Genomic DNA, 16,293 nt, shown 5'->3' on the forward strand with positions numbered 1-16,293 from the left:
TAGATACGAATCCTAGCTAATGCTTGACAACATGTCAAGATACATAATTTGAAAAGGGAAGATAAAAGTAAATATGATCATCGTTACTTTGAAAATTTTAACAAAATAATACATAAAATGATCTTGTTTTGGTTAATAAACTATGTAAATATTGTTTTATATTTGATAGAAATGAAATTTGTGCACTAGCTAGGCGCTTATGTCATTCATGCATGGACTATTTATTGTATGCGTAATGTGGATCATGCTGAGGTTGCTGGTAAGTATAATCCTTTCACAGAAAAGAAAACAGATTTTTTGAGTTGCTTATAGAAGAAAAAATGTCGTTAATTTAGAAAAAAAATAATAATAATGAAATCTTTGACAAGTAATTATTAGGGTATTTTTGGAGGATAAATGAATAGTACATTGAGTGGAAATGTGGGGAAAGAAAGGAAAGGTTTGACAAGTACAAATCAAAAGGGAGAAGGGGCACCCACCCAAGACCCATACCCATATGGGCAACAGTTGCATGGTCTCCCCACCACAACAATAATAACCCTTTGCCATTTCTAATTCTAGGGACACATACAATAGGACAATTCTGTAATACCAATCTCCAATGGCATGCCATACATTTCATAAATCATCCTCTTTGAATATAGATTCTACAATCTTTATTGGTCCCAAATACCCCCACCCCATGGGACCTAACCTAACCCACAAAGGTGCACCACTTGGTTCGAACCACTCACCCAACCAATATCGGTTCTAGTCTTAGAAGCCATCCATCTATCAACTATCAGCTCAGATGTTGCTGGAAGAATAATCCTTTTGCAAAATAGAAAAACACTTTTGTGTCGCTAATAGAAGAAATTGTTATTAATTTATAAATAAAAAAGGTGTCCAAAAAGTGATTGATCAAAATTTCAAAAAAAAGGAACTACAAATATTACATGAAAAAAAAAATGCTACAACAAAGAATACACTTTTTCTATGGCTTTCATAAATCCCTGGTTCCCTAAAAGAAGATAGATATATTTGAGGTGAACTCACCACACACCACTCACCACTCACCACAGGCTCAAGGTCGACCAGAGTCTCCATCATCAACCACAGATGCTTTCTTTCCATTGTAACGCTGCAAAAAGAAGACAATGTAAAAAGTGTAGGGTTTATAGAAGTAATGATAAAAAAGATTGGATTGTGGAAAGAAAATTAAAAGAGGGAGTTTGTAGGTACCCGTTTTCCGAAAGTGAAGGGAACGTATCTATATTTTATCATATGCATTATTTGCCTCTTCATTGTTGAAACAAAGAGTACAAGCCAATAGAACAATAGAATTGGCCAAAATACAGGCACATCAAACATACTGAAGAATGTCAGTGTAAAAGCGATACAAAATGCTTTTGTAATCGAGTACCTGCAATCAAAGAGAAGAAGATATTATCTTTCATCAACAAAAAATTTGTGATTTTCAAATTCTACTTTCCATTATCTTGCATTTAAGGTGTTATACATGTGCGGTTCTTGATTTTCATATTTTACTTTCCATTATCTTGCATTTAAGGTAATATACATGTGGAGTTCTTGATTTTCAGATTCTACTTTCCATTATCTTGCATTTCAGATTCTACTTTCCATTGAGACTCCAACATGCTAGATATGTGGATTGTGGAGCACTGGATACATAATTTCTAGTGTTTGTATAATTGGGCTCAAAGCCAAATCAGTTTTGTGTTCCTAGCAGATCAGCTAATCATCTACAGTTACATCATATATTCATATGGTAAACAATGAAGTCACAGAGATTCTTGTTTTCTCAGTTTCAAAGTCATCAGTTTGATATCAACTTTTCACTTACATAAAAGTGTAAAACTATTTACATTGATTAGTTTGCTGATTCTGACCCAAATGGCATCGTTTGATCAGGTAAGCTCCATAAATCATAAATTACAGTGACTTCGTATATATTATTACATTAGATCAGTTATATTTAGAACTAAATACAACTGGTATTCCCTTAATTCGAGCATACTAAGCCAATTAGGGTTTCCCAACTGTGAAATCACGAAAATATAATTGATGGCGTTTCAAGTGCAACAGACAATTCAATCCAGATTTGCCACTAAGTGTCAGCTAATATATAGCTAAATGAGGAAGAATATACAATCACAGGCGCATTGTAAAAGCCCTAAATCACACATACGATTAGGAACAGAGCAAGTGAAAACAGACGCACCAGAACTTAAATTCAGGTAGGCGGCGGACAAAGGGGCGGAATTCTTCGGATCGGCTGGTAGGTAGAGACGGACCATCAAGTTCTGGATCAACCTGAGGGGAAAGGAAAGCGAGGAAGAGCTGAAGGATGTAGATTCCGAGGCCGTAAGTTATGATGTAAAAACCTTGAACGAAGTAAACACGAAGGGCGTAGATGAACAAGACGACGGCAAAACCGATCCAACGGTGGAGGACGTGTGGAGTTGACTTGTCGAGGAGGTGTTGGTATCGGCGGGATACAGTGAAGGTCCATTCAGAGAGCGATGAGGATTTGAGATCGGTGTCTCCTCCGCCTCCGCCTCCGCCTCCACTACCACCACCAACCACCCCAGCAACATTCATTTTTCTATTGATTTCTTCTTCTTCTTCCTCTCTGTATTGAGGATCAGCGAGGAAGATGCCGAGACCAAAAAAAAGAGATCCAGATGCCGGTTCTCAGAGACTGTTAGGTACGACAAAAGTTAGTTTCAACTTTAAGTAGCTAACTTGTGTACTTTGAGTCACTTGGATAAATTTGATTTTGCGGCTGGGGACCGATTTACAAAATATTTTGAATAAATTTGATTTTAAAGCAAACCGAGATATCTCATAGCAAATTCACAACAGTCAACCGCAAGGTCTATGATATTTTACATAGGTGTTGCACGGGAGAGTTAAGGGTTGTACGATAGTATAAAAAATAAAATTTCGAAAATTTTCCACTGGTGCCGGAAAAGTTAGGGGTTACTGGTGCCACCATGGACCACCCCTAGGTCCGCCCTTGATGGGGTATGGGAATTGTTTCACATGTATATATCGTTCTCCACTAGTGAACACCACCCTCAAGCATAGTGGGTGTGTTGTGGACGGGTCATCACCACAAACATCTACGCAACCTTTGTATTTATCTCTCTTCCCTTTCTTTTTATCTCTCTCTCTCTCTCTTCTTCACTAGTAGGTCATTAGTGAACTTCACCCCACATGTATAATAGGTTGGTTGTGAAAGAAGATCATGATAATGTGGAGTTACACCCCACGCGTATGGACACCGGATAGCCTAATACAATGTATAGTATATTTTTCTCTTGCCGTTATGACTTACGGGCTGTTTGGCAGGATCTGAATTTTTAAGATCTGAATTATTAATAGATCTGAACTGCTAAGAGGGTTTGAAATTTTAAGAGCTGAATGTTTAACATGTTGTTTGATTGGAACCTCTGAATTGTTGTGCTGAATTATTAAAACGACCATTTTACCCTTTTGTTTTAATTTTTATTGAATTGAAGTGTTTGTTTAGAAAATAACCTAATAAATTTCTTCAATACGTATTAAAAAATATATAAACACCGTATAAAATCCAAATTTAGCATAAATCAAACTCAAACATAACTATTTTTAAATCCAAAAAATCATACTAAAATCCAAATAAAATCCTACAAAATTAATTTGGCCCTAATTGATTCGCAATCTGGTCACGCAAATTATCTATGTATTCATTGCCTTGTGAACCCCATTCTATATCGTCTACGTTTTGGCCATCATTTTCTCCTCCTTGTGTTTGACCATTATTCTCCTCGAATGCCATAAATAACTCATCATGAATATCGCATTTCCTTATGAAATTGTGGACTGCAAAACAAGCAATGATTATATCTCTTTGCACTAAAAAAGAAAATGAGCTATTTGCTTTAGGATTGGGAATCTCGCCTTCAAAACACCGTAAGCACGTTTAATAACATTTCTGAGTTGTGCATGTGCATGATTGAATTTGTCTTCCTTAGTTAACACACGTCGTCGTCGAAAATCGACTAACCAATACCTCGTGTTGCGGTAAGGAATCATAAATCCACGAGTGTTGGTGTATGCAGCATCGCAAAGGTAATATTTATCTATACACATGAGTGAAGGAAGTATTGTATATAGAAATTTAAAATCATATTTTAGAATAAATTTAAAAAGAATTACAAACCTGGAGGAGGAAACGGAAAGCCTGAAGTCGGGTTAAATGCAACTTCTTTCAAAACTCGTGAATCATGTGTTATACCCTCCCAACCGGCTCATACGAATGTGAATATCATATAAAAATCACAAATTCCTAAAACATTTTGAAAGCATTCACCTTTTCCTCTTCCCCTGTAGCGAGTTTGTTGATCAGCAGGCACTACTGCATGCACAAGAGTTTCATCTAACACACCTATTTCTCAAGGAAAGATTTCTTTTAGCCTACGATATCTCTCTGATGAACTCACGGTTGCATTAGAATTCGTCGGCACTATAACTTCTTTTGCAAAAATCATCATTGCATTTAGCACCTCATGAAAGCATCTATGAACTGTTTATGTGGAGTGTTGAAACCTTCGTTTGATAATTCTGAACCGTTTATTATGTGCTATAGTTGTCAAGAACATAGCCATCTTTTCTTCAACGCTTATATACCTACTACTTTGCAACCAATTGTTTCGTCTAAAATGATTGCATAAAAATACATACGCTTCACGTGAAAGACGCATCAGCTCATGACATTGTGTAGAAGTTCCATGTAACAATTCTTGTGTATGTCGATGACCGCTCATTTACGAATCATTATCAATTGCCCTTCCAATTCTATTGGATGCTAGATTCAACCAATAGCAACATAGTAAAATGAAAAATGCAATTTCTTCCTCCGAATCCATAAGCAATCTGTTATTTTGAAAATACATAACAATTATATTAACAACATATAACTTAAAAATTCATCCAAAACATCAAGTCATTCATGTCATATAAAAATCTAGTAATCCAAAGATCAAGTAATCCAAAAAACCATCTAGTTCAAACCAAACATCAAGTAATCCAAAAAAACCATCTAGTTCAAACCAAACATCTAGTTATCTAAAAAAAACATCAAAACATTCAAAACATCTACTTAGCGAAACATTCCATAATATGATCCAACAGTCTTGACCCAATTCTCACAAATAATTGGATCAATGGTTAACCACACGTGCTTCTTATCCGCACATTCACCAAAAAGAGCAACAACAGTAGTGTATCTTGGATCAAATATTCCCCATCCTAACTTCTCCAACTTTTCCATACACGCATCCAAATTTGAAGAAGTATGCTTTTCCACAAATATTTTAGCAACTGTGGCAATATCTTCCCCGATTTCAAGCAATCTTAAATTCGATGTATCTTTACCCTTATATTTACCCTTATATTTACTTTTATTTTGACTCTTTGTCGTATCTGTAGACTTTTGTTTTTTTGATTGAGCGGATAACTCGTCACTGAGACCTACAATTTCTTGTTGAGTGCAATCGATGTCATCAAAGTCATGCAAACTATAGTAGCTTGACTATTGAGTAGGACGGGGAAGGGTAGAAGTTGGTCCCCAACTATGAATGCCTGTTGGCGAAGGGTAGTGGCGCTCTTCTCAAACTTTCAACATGTTTGTTCGACTGCTTGAAAATTATTATATTAGATTATTAAAGCCTAATAATAATTTTTTATTATAAAAATACAAAATACCTTTATTTCTAGTTGCCATTCTTCTTCTGAAAGATTAAAGGTGTTGGTTACGGGATTAGAAACATTCTCGGTTTTGTTTTTTAACTTCAACCAAGCTGAAAACTTTGACTTTAAGTAATCGTAGCGATTCTTCATTTGCTTTTGGTCCACAAAAAAATTATGTTCTTTTGCTAATTTTTCTGCTATAATCCTCCAAGAGAGTGCTTTCAAACTACCCCCTTCCCGACCATTAACTATAATTTTTGCAAACATGCTTCCAGAATAGCTTTTTCAATAGCTTCTACCTTCCAACTAATCCTAGGCTTCTTTTGTGACATGTCTAGTATCATTTCAATAACAAATCAGCATATAACAATACAAATCAGCACATAATAGTACAAATCAACACATAACAATATAAATCAACACTTAACAACAAAAAATAATGCATAAACAGCAAAAATCAACATCATCTAACAACAAAAATCTACCCATAAACAGCCAAAATCAGAGCAAATGAGCACATAACAGCACAAATCAATCACAAATCAGCATCTAACAACAAAAATCTACCCATAAACAGCACATAACAACACAAATCAATCACAAATCAGCCAAAATCAACTAGAAATCAAGTCTCATATTTCAGCAATCAACATAATTTTAGAAATCAATGAAGGTATTTCCGATTATAAATTTCACATACAAAAAACGACAACAAATTTTGAAGAACAACAGGGGGGAAATGAGAAAAAAAACATTAGAAAAAAACAAACAACAAGGGCTGATGTCGATGCTGATTTGAGGCAACATCAGAAAAAAATGAGAAAAAAAAGGAGAAAAAAGAAAAACACGAACCTAATGTCGATGCTATTGCTGAAGTCGACAATGGCGAGGCTGCGACGACAAGAGATGGCAATAGGGAGGGCTGCGACGGCAGCAGGAGATGGCGATAGGGAGGAAGATCTTCGGTGCTTGGAGTGTCAACGATGGAAGCGACGTGATTGAAGAGAGGGAAGCAGCTGAACACAAAAGGATTAGGGCGGTTTTTTTTTTTTTTTTTTTTTTTTTTTTTTTTTTTTAATTTCAGATGGGCTTCCAAGTCTGAATCGGTAAGTGATAAAATTCAGTTTAAGAGCTCAAAATAAGATGTAAACAAACGGTCTGAATCTTAGCGATTCAGACTTACCCCTTATTAAGTGGTATTAAGATGCAAACAAACGGGGCCTTAGGCTATCAATTATAGTTATACTTTCGTAAGAGGGTGATTTAGCATCCTTTCCACAGATGAACACCATTTCAAAATAAATAAATAAATAAAATAAAATAAAAATTGTCTTGTGGTGTGGCTTCGGCTACGGTCCTCATGAAAACAGAAAAAAAATTCTCTCCTTTTTTGTCTTCTTTCTCATTTTTCTTTGTTTCTTTTGTTCTCTTTCTTTTTCTCTTAGTGTAAACACTGTTGGAGGAGAAAGTCGTTCCCTCTTAACCCACTGAACCCGTTGTCACATCAATTTTTGTCTCTTCTTTTTCTTCTCTTTCCTAATCCACAATACATAAAAATCATATATTTCTCAACCCACTAAATTTTATATATATATATATATATATATATATATATATATATATATATATATATATAAACAATTAAGGTACAAGTTTTAAAACACATGGTACAAGAAAAAATGAGAGAGAGAAAGTAGAGAGAGATGATGAAGTGGGTTAGTGAAACCAATTAACCAACCCGTTAAGCGGGAGTGGTACCGTCGATAATTCTATTGCTAATTAAGATTTTATCGTTGATTGTTTTGTATTTTTTTAAATTGAATTGGTTGAGTGGATTCAAAAAAATAGGGCTTTCATGTGTTGTGGGTTGGTAAAGATGAAGAAAAATAAAAGAGAAAAAATGATGTAACAGTGAGTTCAGTGGGTTGTAGGGGTGTCAATTTATGACACGCCACGACAAAAATACACGAAACGAAACGAAATCGGGACACATCGAAATTCAAATTCGTGTTCGTGTCAAGATTAAAAAACACGATGTCGTGTCGTGTCGTATTTATGTTCATAAATTGACACGATTAAGCATGTGGTTGTCGTGTTTTTCGTGTTTGTCATTTTTGTCGTATTATATATCTTTAAGTATGAATGAAATACATTAATAGTTATGTAATATTATATTTATCATGTCATGTCGTGTTGTCGTGTTTTATTTAGTTCGTTTTTATGTTAATGAAAAAAAAAACATGACATCGTGTCGTGTCGTGTTCGTGTGTCATCAAAAACCTTGTCGATGTCAGACAAAAACACGACACGACTGTCCGATTTGACAACCCTAATGGGTTGGGAGGGAATAACTCGCTCCTCCCTTAGGGCTGACAAATCGGGTCATCGTGTCGTGTTTTTCTCTGACACGACATGACACGACAATGTTTTAAGTAATGTGAACACGACACGACACGATATCGTGTTTTTTAACTAACACGAAAACGAATCGATTAAAAAACGAAATCATATATAAGACCATCTGGTATACCAAGCACGAGCAAGGTTGTGGTCTACGTGGCCACAGAAGTTCATTGTGCACACCATCCCGATCTTTCATGGTCGGCCGTAGTTGTGCTCACTCGTGGTGCAGACAACGAAAGTAAACGCCCAATAGGGAAAGAGAAGGAACAGGGCATGCGTCGAGTTCTGTGATTTAAGGGAAAGAGATGATCAAAACTTTCAGAAATTGCCAATTTCAGTCCTTAGATTTACCCATATTAACAATACTTGTCTTATTTTATTATTTTATTGTATTTTTGATTTAAAAAAATAAAAAAATAATGATGCGGAGTGGTGTGTTAGTGGTAAGTATCCCATGTTAGTGGTAGGGTAATGTGGTGCTGATGTGGCACTCACCACATATGTGGTATGTGGTGGGTATAACGGATGACCTAACACGATAAACACGACAGACAAATGCTAAATCGTGTCAATTTCGTTTCGAATTTTGAACACGAATACGAGGTCGGGTTTTTTACACTTGACATGAACACGACACGAACACAAATTCAAATTTCAGTTTCGTCCCAGTTTCATTTCGTGTCGTGTCGTGTCATTAATTGTCATCCCTACGTTTCATCAAGTTAGTAGGGATTGTGTGAACTTGTATTGTGGATGAGGCACCCGCCACACGTTAAGCTTAGTTGAAGGCCTTATGCGTTCATTTTGCAAGACATACTATGTGGTATCAATAGTATCAATCTGGATGATCGAATTTTGAAGAATTGGATTTTGGATAAGCCCTTCATGTATGAATTTTTCTATGGGAAATGGATATCTAGTGGAGCCGGATTCAAATAAGACATACATAACTGGATATTTAAGGATATTAACGTAAAAGCACTTGAGTTTGTAAATAATCGACGATTTTACTTTGACGTCAACTTTTTTGTTTTACTATTTTCATTAATTTTTCTTTATGATATACACTAATGAGGAGATGATCAAATAGAAAGTGGTTAAGGAAACGATTTTGGACTTCCACATATTTACTCATTTCATCGTTAAAAAGGTCAATTGGGTAATCGAACTGATTGTCTATTATTTCTATACAAAATCCGGAAAAAAAATCCAATATGAATGGATAATCCAATATGATCCGATTTTAAGTCCGATTATTATCACCCTAAAATCCAAAATAAAAACGATCCAAATAGATCTAAAAATTGATCCGGTTAGATTTTGATATTAAAAAAAAAAACGTTTAATTTAAGTCAAACATCTAGGCAGTCGTCAGAGATGCACATTAGTGGTCTTAGACCAATCTTGGGTCAGTCTCAAAACAGTTTGGTCTTTTGGGACTTGTCTTGAACAGTCGTGTCCTTTTTTGGTCCGGTGTTTCTTTTTCTTTTGACCGGCCATTTTTCAGTCTGGTTCGCAGTTTTTTGATACACTTTTTTTTTGTTCATTTTCGGATTTTCTTCGTTTTGGATTCAATATTTTTTGTTTCGATTTCTAAGTTTTCCGTTAACAATTATATATGATTAACATCAAATATTAATTTTTAGACTGGTATCAAGTCGATCTTTGACTGATCTTGATCGGTATCGTAATGATCCGATATTTTTTAGACTGGACTTTTTTTCAGGACGGTTCATGATGATCCCGGACCGATATTGTTTTGGTCCAGTCTTGTAGACCAGTTCTGTGGATCATTGTTTTATGGCCCAATAAATTTATGGGAAAGTCAATCGCTTAGTTAAGAGTGGCCCAAACAGATCCCTTTCAATTTCTGTTGATTGATTCAGTTTTGAAGAAACCCATCCATAAATCTTGCTATAGATTTTTGGCCGGAGTTCTTACAAAGCCGCCGGCGATTTTCCCAACAATTCAGGCAATTTCTGTATCTTTAATTACGTTGGACCATCAAAATGGTTCAAATGGAGTTCCTGGGAATGGACTTCAGCTGCGTGTTTGGATCGTTAAGCGACGGCAAGTTCCCTGAAAAGGACTGCCTGCTTCCTTTGATTTCTAAGCTCCTAGGTTACGCCATCGTCGCTGCCTCCACCACCGTTAAACTGCCTCAGGTTAACCAATTCAATTTGCGTCAACTCTATTTTTCATCACGTTGGTCTCCATGCCCCCTAGGGTTTTGCGATTCCAATTCTTCCGATTTTTGTCAATTGGTTACAAATTGATGTAAATCTCAGATTAATGTAATTCTTCCTTTGATTTTCCAATTTCGTGAACTATTGAGCTCTTGATCATTAGGTTGTAATTATCGATACAATCTTAATCAATTTCAAATACGGTAACGTGTTTTAAATCGATATATACTTAAGCTATGCCGAGTGCACTCTATATCATCTTTTGATCTCTAATGCTAGTTTGCAGAAATTAGGACTGGGATTTTGAATTATGTTTTTCTTTCAGATTATGAAGATCATGCAACATAAAAGTGTAAGAGGTCTTAGCGTTATGGCCTTTGAAATGGAAGTGGTTGGTTATACCATTGCTTTGGCATATTGTCTTCACAAAGGTCTCCCATTTTCAGCTTATGGAGAGTTAGCCTTTCTTCTGATCCAAGGTATATAGCAAGCACCATGTTAATTTCTAGATAGTAACTTCACAAGCTCACCACATAAATATGGGAGAATTGTTCAGAGAATGAGGATATGATTAGCTGGCTAATTGCTCTTCAATCTTCATTTTTGGCATGTTTTGTTGATGAACCTTTCTGATTTTATAAGAATTAACAGAAATTCTTTCCTACCCTCAAATCATTAGTCTTTGTGAATTTCCATTTTGAATAATATTCTTCAGGCTGGCTTGATCCTCCTGCAATCACACAGTATGATTATTTTTAGGAATAGGATGGTTAAATGTTGTTTATACACAAAGTACATCGTTTCATTCCAATCTGATCAGTTGGATTTGTGATATTTTGTAATGTGAATTTTTTATTTTTTTTTCATGGTCATTGCAGCTATAATCTTAGTTGCAACCATCTATTATTTCTCTCAGCCTGTCAGTAACTCAACATGGATCCGTGCACTGCTGTATCCTTCATAGATTCTGATGGTTATTTTATTTCTCTTTAAATACATGATATATATATATATATATATATATATATATATATATATATATATATATATATATATATATATATATATATATATATATATATATATATATATATATATATTCATTTCCTCAATGAGATTGCGACAGATATTGTGGGATAGCACCAACAATCTTAGCTGGGAAAATTGATCCCCTTCTTTTTGAAGCCCTATATGTAAGTTGTTTCTTTTAACTTATTTTTGGAATTTGCTAATTTATTTGATGAAACTGTTGGTTTCAGGCATGCCAGCATGCAGTCTTTTTCTTTGCCAGGGTCCCTCAAATTTGGGAAAACCTTAAAGTAAGTTATTGATTATAATTATATTATATATCTACTGTTTTGTTAGTCGAAAATTTTCTGCACATGTGTTCCCAAAGTAAAATACACTTTCTTAATTTTTTCATGTTAAATACTTAAAATTAAATGAAGTCTTCATTTTGAATACTTCAAATGACTAACTCACAGCAAGTCTCGGTCTCATTTTTTTCCACCTTTTGTCCCATTGACATCGATTCAAAATATAGTACAGTTTGTTATGTTATGTCATGGTCCAAGTCCAGTATACATCAAATCAAATACAGTAGACATGCCACATTTTATGGCTTTTGTGACTGAGTATGTTATGTTTGAGCAGAACAAAAGCACAGGGGAGCTTAGCTTCATAACTTCATTTATGAATTCTCTTGGCTCTATAGGTCAGTTCCACTTCTTTCTTATTGTCTGTCTGTCTGTCTGTCGTCCAATATAATTATATACACAAATGGTGATATGTATGTATGTGATCTCTGATTTTGCAGTAAGAGTTTTCACCAGCCTCCAAGAAGGAGCCCCAACAAGTGGTATGTATGCAAACAATTAAACATTCCCATTTTTGGCTTTGTTTAATGTTATTTTATTGAACTCTTATATCCTTTGCTTTGTTTGAAGTTGTGATGGGTTCTGTTATCGGCATATTGACAAACGGTGCAATCTTAACCCAAATCATCATGTACCAGAAGCCACAGCCACCCAAGAAAGGGAGGAAGAAAGCTGATTAGATCACAAGATCATAGACATAACACCATCTTTATATTTTCAAGTTTTACACTTGTTTGTTTCTATCTAGTATTTCCAAAAATGTTTATTATCTTTGATTGTTCTTTTTTTTTCACATCAGTGATCAGACCAGTCAACTCAAATACTTATACAAGGCTTCGATATTTATTTTCATCATCATCATCATATATAAAAAGAAAAAACAATATTTTGACATAAATATTTATACCCAACATAAAAAGCAACACAATCATTTTGACAACAACTCTTTCCTAATGACTTTGTGAAGCCGAAGCGCCATTAAAGCTTGACCACCGTCTCAAAGTGCAAGAAACTAAATTTCTCCCAGATGTAAGCCCCAGCCTTGCCTTCAATGATGTTGACCTCCTGTTACTGCTAGAACCACCATTAGCACGGCCTCCAATGTCACTAGCTGCTGGTGGTGGTTGTTGCTCCTCCACCACCACCTCAACGGTTGCATTCTGGTTTTGATTTTCAACCACCAAAGCATCCAAATTCACAGCTAATGATTCCCGACTAGCTCTCAACCAGCCTACACCATCACAGGTGACTCCCTTGCACTTCTTCACCTTCACCTTCACCAAATTAGGGCACCCAAGTGCTAAAGCTTCCATTCCATGATCAGAGACAGGGCAACTCTTGATGCATAGCTTCCTCAACGCCGTGCATTTAGCAGCGATGCAAGAAATCTCTGCATCACCTATGGTTTCACTCCCACATAACGCCAATCGCTCTAGCTTCTGGCAGTTTGAAGCCAATCTCGATATACTTACACGGGTGAGATTCACACCGATAAGAACCAGCTCTTGAAGGTTAGTGCAGTGTTTTGCTACACTGATCAAACCTTCATCGTCAATCTTGTTTGTTTTCCACCCGTCGATATGAAGCTTCCTCAGAAGCTTACACTTCTCCGCCATAGACGATAGCCCCAAATTAGTACATTCAGGTGTTTTTATGAGGTGAAGGATTTCTAGATTTTCACAATTGGAAAGGGCTGCAATACCAATATCGGTTACCTGAAGCCTCTCCAGATGCATCTCACTCAATCCCTTGATGTTATTCGTAACAAGTTTCAGAACCCCATCCCACTCTCCAGAACATCTGAAAAGTCTTAGGGTTTTAAGATTTTTAGATCCGATTATCAGCGGAGCAAAACATTGTCCGTTGTAGAGATCCTTCAAAGAAATCATCTTAAGAGACGATGACGCAGAACCAGGTCTAATCGGCTCCGTCGAGCCTCCATCGGCGATGCCGCGTAGCCGCTTCACCGATAAATCTTCCAGGGACGAGCAATTATCGACTACAGCGTTCATTCCTTTAGCTCCAAAAGTGCATGATCCAACCGACAGCTTCTTCAATTTCTTACAATTCATGGCAAAACTCTCCATGCCTGAATCCGTTAACTGTCGGCACGATCGGAGCTTGAGGCGGGTAAGGTTTTGGCAACGAAGAGAGATTAGAATGAGAGCATCATCGCCGATGCTCACCGATCTACGGTCGCATTTTAGAGAAAGCTTCGTAACGGCGTCAAACCGAGAAAAAAGCGATGGCACCGCAGATAGGAGGTCCGATTGGGCATTGAGGGAGAGTCGGTGACGGCTCTGTCCCTCGACCTCAAGCCAACGCCGGCAAACGAGCGAAGATCGTTTCCGATCGCCTGGTGCAAGGAACTGAAAAACGCAAGCCAAACAATCATCTGGAAGATTCGATATACCGTTGGCAACACAAAGACCATCGTCAATCTTTTTCCTCATTAAAGGAGAAAGAAAGACCGTCAAATCTTGTTGCGCCATTGATCCACAGCTTTGATAAATAACGTCGTTTCGACGGCAGCTGGGGACTCCGGCAGTGGATGAAGGCAACTGGCCCATCCACGGCGGAGAAATATTCTCCGGCGGCCGCAGAAAGACAAAGGAAATGACTGTTCCTTGAATCGCGTATTTATTGGATGCCAATCTTCAACGTCGGGCTTCCGGGCCTTTGGATTTCAGAATCCGAATAAAATACGGACTTTAAAACATTATAAACCAACATATGAAGCAATATTCGTGTGGGAGAAGTCTCAAGATAAACTACCATGAGGTCACATTCTATTTATTGTAACTTAATCGCGTGGCATGTAGTTGAGAAAGCAAATGGCATGATGCTTACTTTTAATAAAGCATTAAACAAACTTATTTGCATAAATATATTGTTTTTAATAATATAAACTTTAGATATGCGTTTTTGTTATTTTTTTTTTAAATACCCCCAAGATACTTAAAACTTGTAGAAACTATTCGTTTTCTTTATAATTGTCAAATATTAACAGTTCAAAATTAGTCTAAAATTAAAACCTATCATGTGAATACAATTTGAAAGACAATTCAAATGAATTCTCCTTAAATGTGTATATATTTGGTCGTTTTAACATATTCAACACTTATGAATTAGTCACTTTATAAACCTGTTTTTAAAATAATATATTAGTTAATGATTTGGTCAGCATGAGAAAAGTTTATGTGATAGATCTTGGACAGATGCTATGATGTGACGGAATATGTTGGTTATGGTGTTTGGTTGCTATTGGTTTTCGTATGAGCTAGACTATCTTGGTTCACACTCTAAAACAATGTCTAACCACATTCTATCATATAAACCGGTGTGAATGAATATAATTATGTTACATTATTTATATTATATCAAAATAATTATAAAAAAAAAAAAGTTAGCTATAAGTTTTTTTAACACTTTGCATTAAATTAATAAAATATTTTTTTATATAATATACCATTAAGGAAAATAACAAAATATAACAACATACTTTGTCCTTTTACCGGTGTGGACGATATGCAGTTCAAAACATAAAACATAAGATCAAAAGAATACACATCCGCCACCACACATGTCCAATTGTCCATAATACTTTCTTTGAGTTCATGAGGATCTAAAGTGGTGAAAGGATACCGGAGTCACAAAAGAAGTTGTAGGGTGGGCCAAAAGGTAGTCAATTTTTGTTTATTATATTCTACTTTTTTTTTTTTTTTTTTTTTTTTTTTTTTTTTTTTTTTAAATTCTTTGGTAATCATATTCTTTTAAGTTTTATGATTCTAATCAATAGCATATTGTACACACAAAGTTATTTACATCGATTGAAAAAGAAATCAATCTAAAATTTCATTGACAAGAGGAAGAAAGCGAGATTGTCTATTTTTGGAGACAATACAAGAAAAGACCGTACAAGATGATATTGGTTGTATTTGTCATGATGCAAATGTAGACCCGCTTCAAATATATAATGATAGAATCTTGATTTTGGGGAGGAAGAAGAGGAATGAAAGTTAGAGATATAATCGGGACATCATTAAGTGATTGAAATCCGATTTACTGGAACGTGATTTGATATTGAAGAAGACGAGGGCAATTGTAGAAAAATGCCTATTTGAAATCTACTCATAGCAAAGGCTTGTCAAAAGGCATTTGTAAACCCTCCCCTCTCTTATTTAAGTGCTAAGATTATTTATCAATAAAGTTAAAAAAAAAAAAACGCTTACAGATATCTGAACATATTAAAATGTTGTCCATATTAAGCTCATTAAGTTAAAAAAAAAACACTTAAGTTTTTCATTTACTTCCATATGTCAACCAAATAAACATTAAGAAAGAGAAAAAATATTGAGCATAATGAGGGCAAATATGACGATTATTAGAAGTCGGGAGGTGGAGGGCGGCGACTGCAGGTTGTGGTCGCCAGCAAAGTTTTAACCTATCGCTTTGATACCATGTGACAAAATGTAGATCCTAAGATCACCTATCCAAAAGAGTCATTATGGAGAGAGAGAGAGAGAGAGAGAGAGAGAGATAGAGAGAGAGAGAGAGAGAGAGAGACTACAACATAAGGATGAGCAATGGGC

At 35.8% G+C, this 16,293-nt stretch overlaps 3 protein-coding genes and 1 long non-coding RNA gene across 5 annotated transcripts; 2 read left to right on the top strand and 2 right to left on the bottom strand.

Moving 5' to 3' along the window:
- Positions 1-832: 832 nt before the first annotated feature.
- Positions 833-2,762, bottom strand: LOC111876157 (protein RER1A). Its single transcript, XM_023872683.3, has 3 exons — positions 2,222-2,762; positions 1,222-1,402; positions 833-1,120 (listed from the first exon to the last, which is right to left on the bottom strand). Exons 1-3 carry the CDS (start codon positions 2,599-2,601, stop codon positions 1,064-1,066), a joined length of 618 nt encoding a protein of 205 aa, XP_023728451.1. The 5' UTR covers positions 2,602-2,762; the 3' UTR covers positions 833-1,063.
- LOC128132593 (uncharacterized) lies at positions 1,357-2,658 on the top strand. 2 transcript variants are annotated; one of them, XR_008230754.1, is made up of 2 exons: positions 1,357-1,489; positions 1,610-2,658. It is a non-coding gene; the product is annotated as an uncharacterized LOC128132593 (long non-coding RNA). The 2 variants fall into 2 exon arrangements; XR_008230753.1 differs by having other exon boundaries at positions 1,378-1,500.
- Positions 2,763-9,994: 7,232 nt separating the features above from the next.
- LOC111876155 (mannose-P-dolichol utilization defect 1 protein homolog 2) lies at positions 9,995-12,553 on the top strand. Its single transcript, XM_023872681.3, has 8 exons — positions 9,995-10,304; positions 10,651-10,804; positions 11,204-11,276; positions 11,452-11,518; positions 11,585-11,644; positions 11,979-12,039; positions 12,142-12,183; positions 12,272-12,553. Exons 1-8 carry the CDS (start codon positions 10,149-10,151, stop codon positions 12,379-12,381), a joined length of 723 nt encoding a protein of 240 aa, XP_023728449.1. The 5' UTR covers positions 9,995-10,148; the 3' UTR covers positions 12,382-12,553.
- LOC111876154 (F-box protein SKIP2) lies at positions 12,544-14,425 on the bottom strand. Its single transcript, XM_023872680.3, has one exon. It carries the CDS (start codon positions 14,269-14,271, stop codon positions 12,652-12,654), a length of 1,620 nt encoding a protein of 539 aa, XP_023728448.1. The 5' UTR covers positions 14,272-14,425; the 3' UTR covers positions 12,544-12,651.
- Between the last annotated feature and the right edge of the window lie 1,868 nt (positions 14,426-16,293).

Source organism: Lactuca sativa, chromosome 1 (genome assembly GCF_002870075.4).
Source record: "Lactuca sativa cultivar Salinas chromosome 1, Lsat_Salinas_v11, whole genome shotgun sequence".
Lineage (NCBI taxonomy): Eukaryota > Viridiplantae > Streptophyta > Magnoliopsida > Asterales > Asteraceae > Lactuca > Lactuca sativa.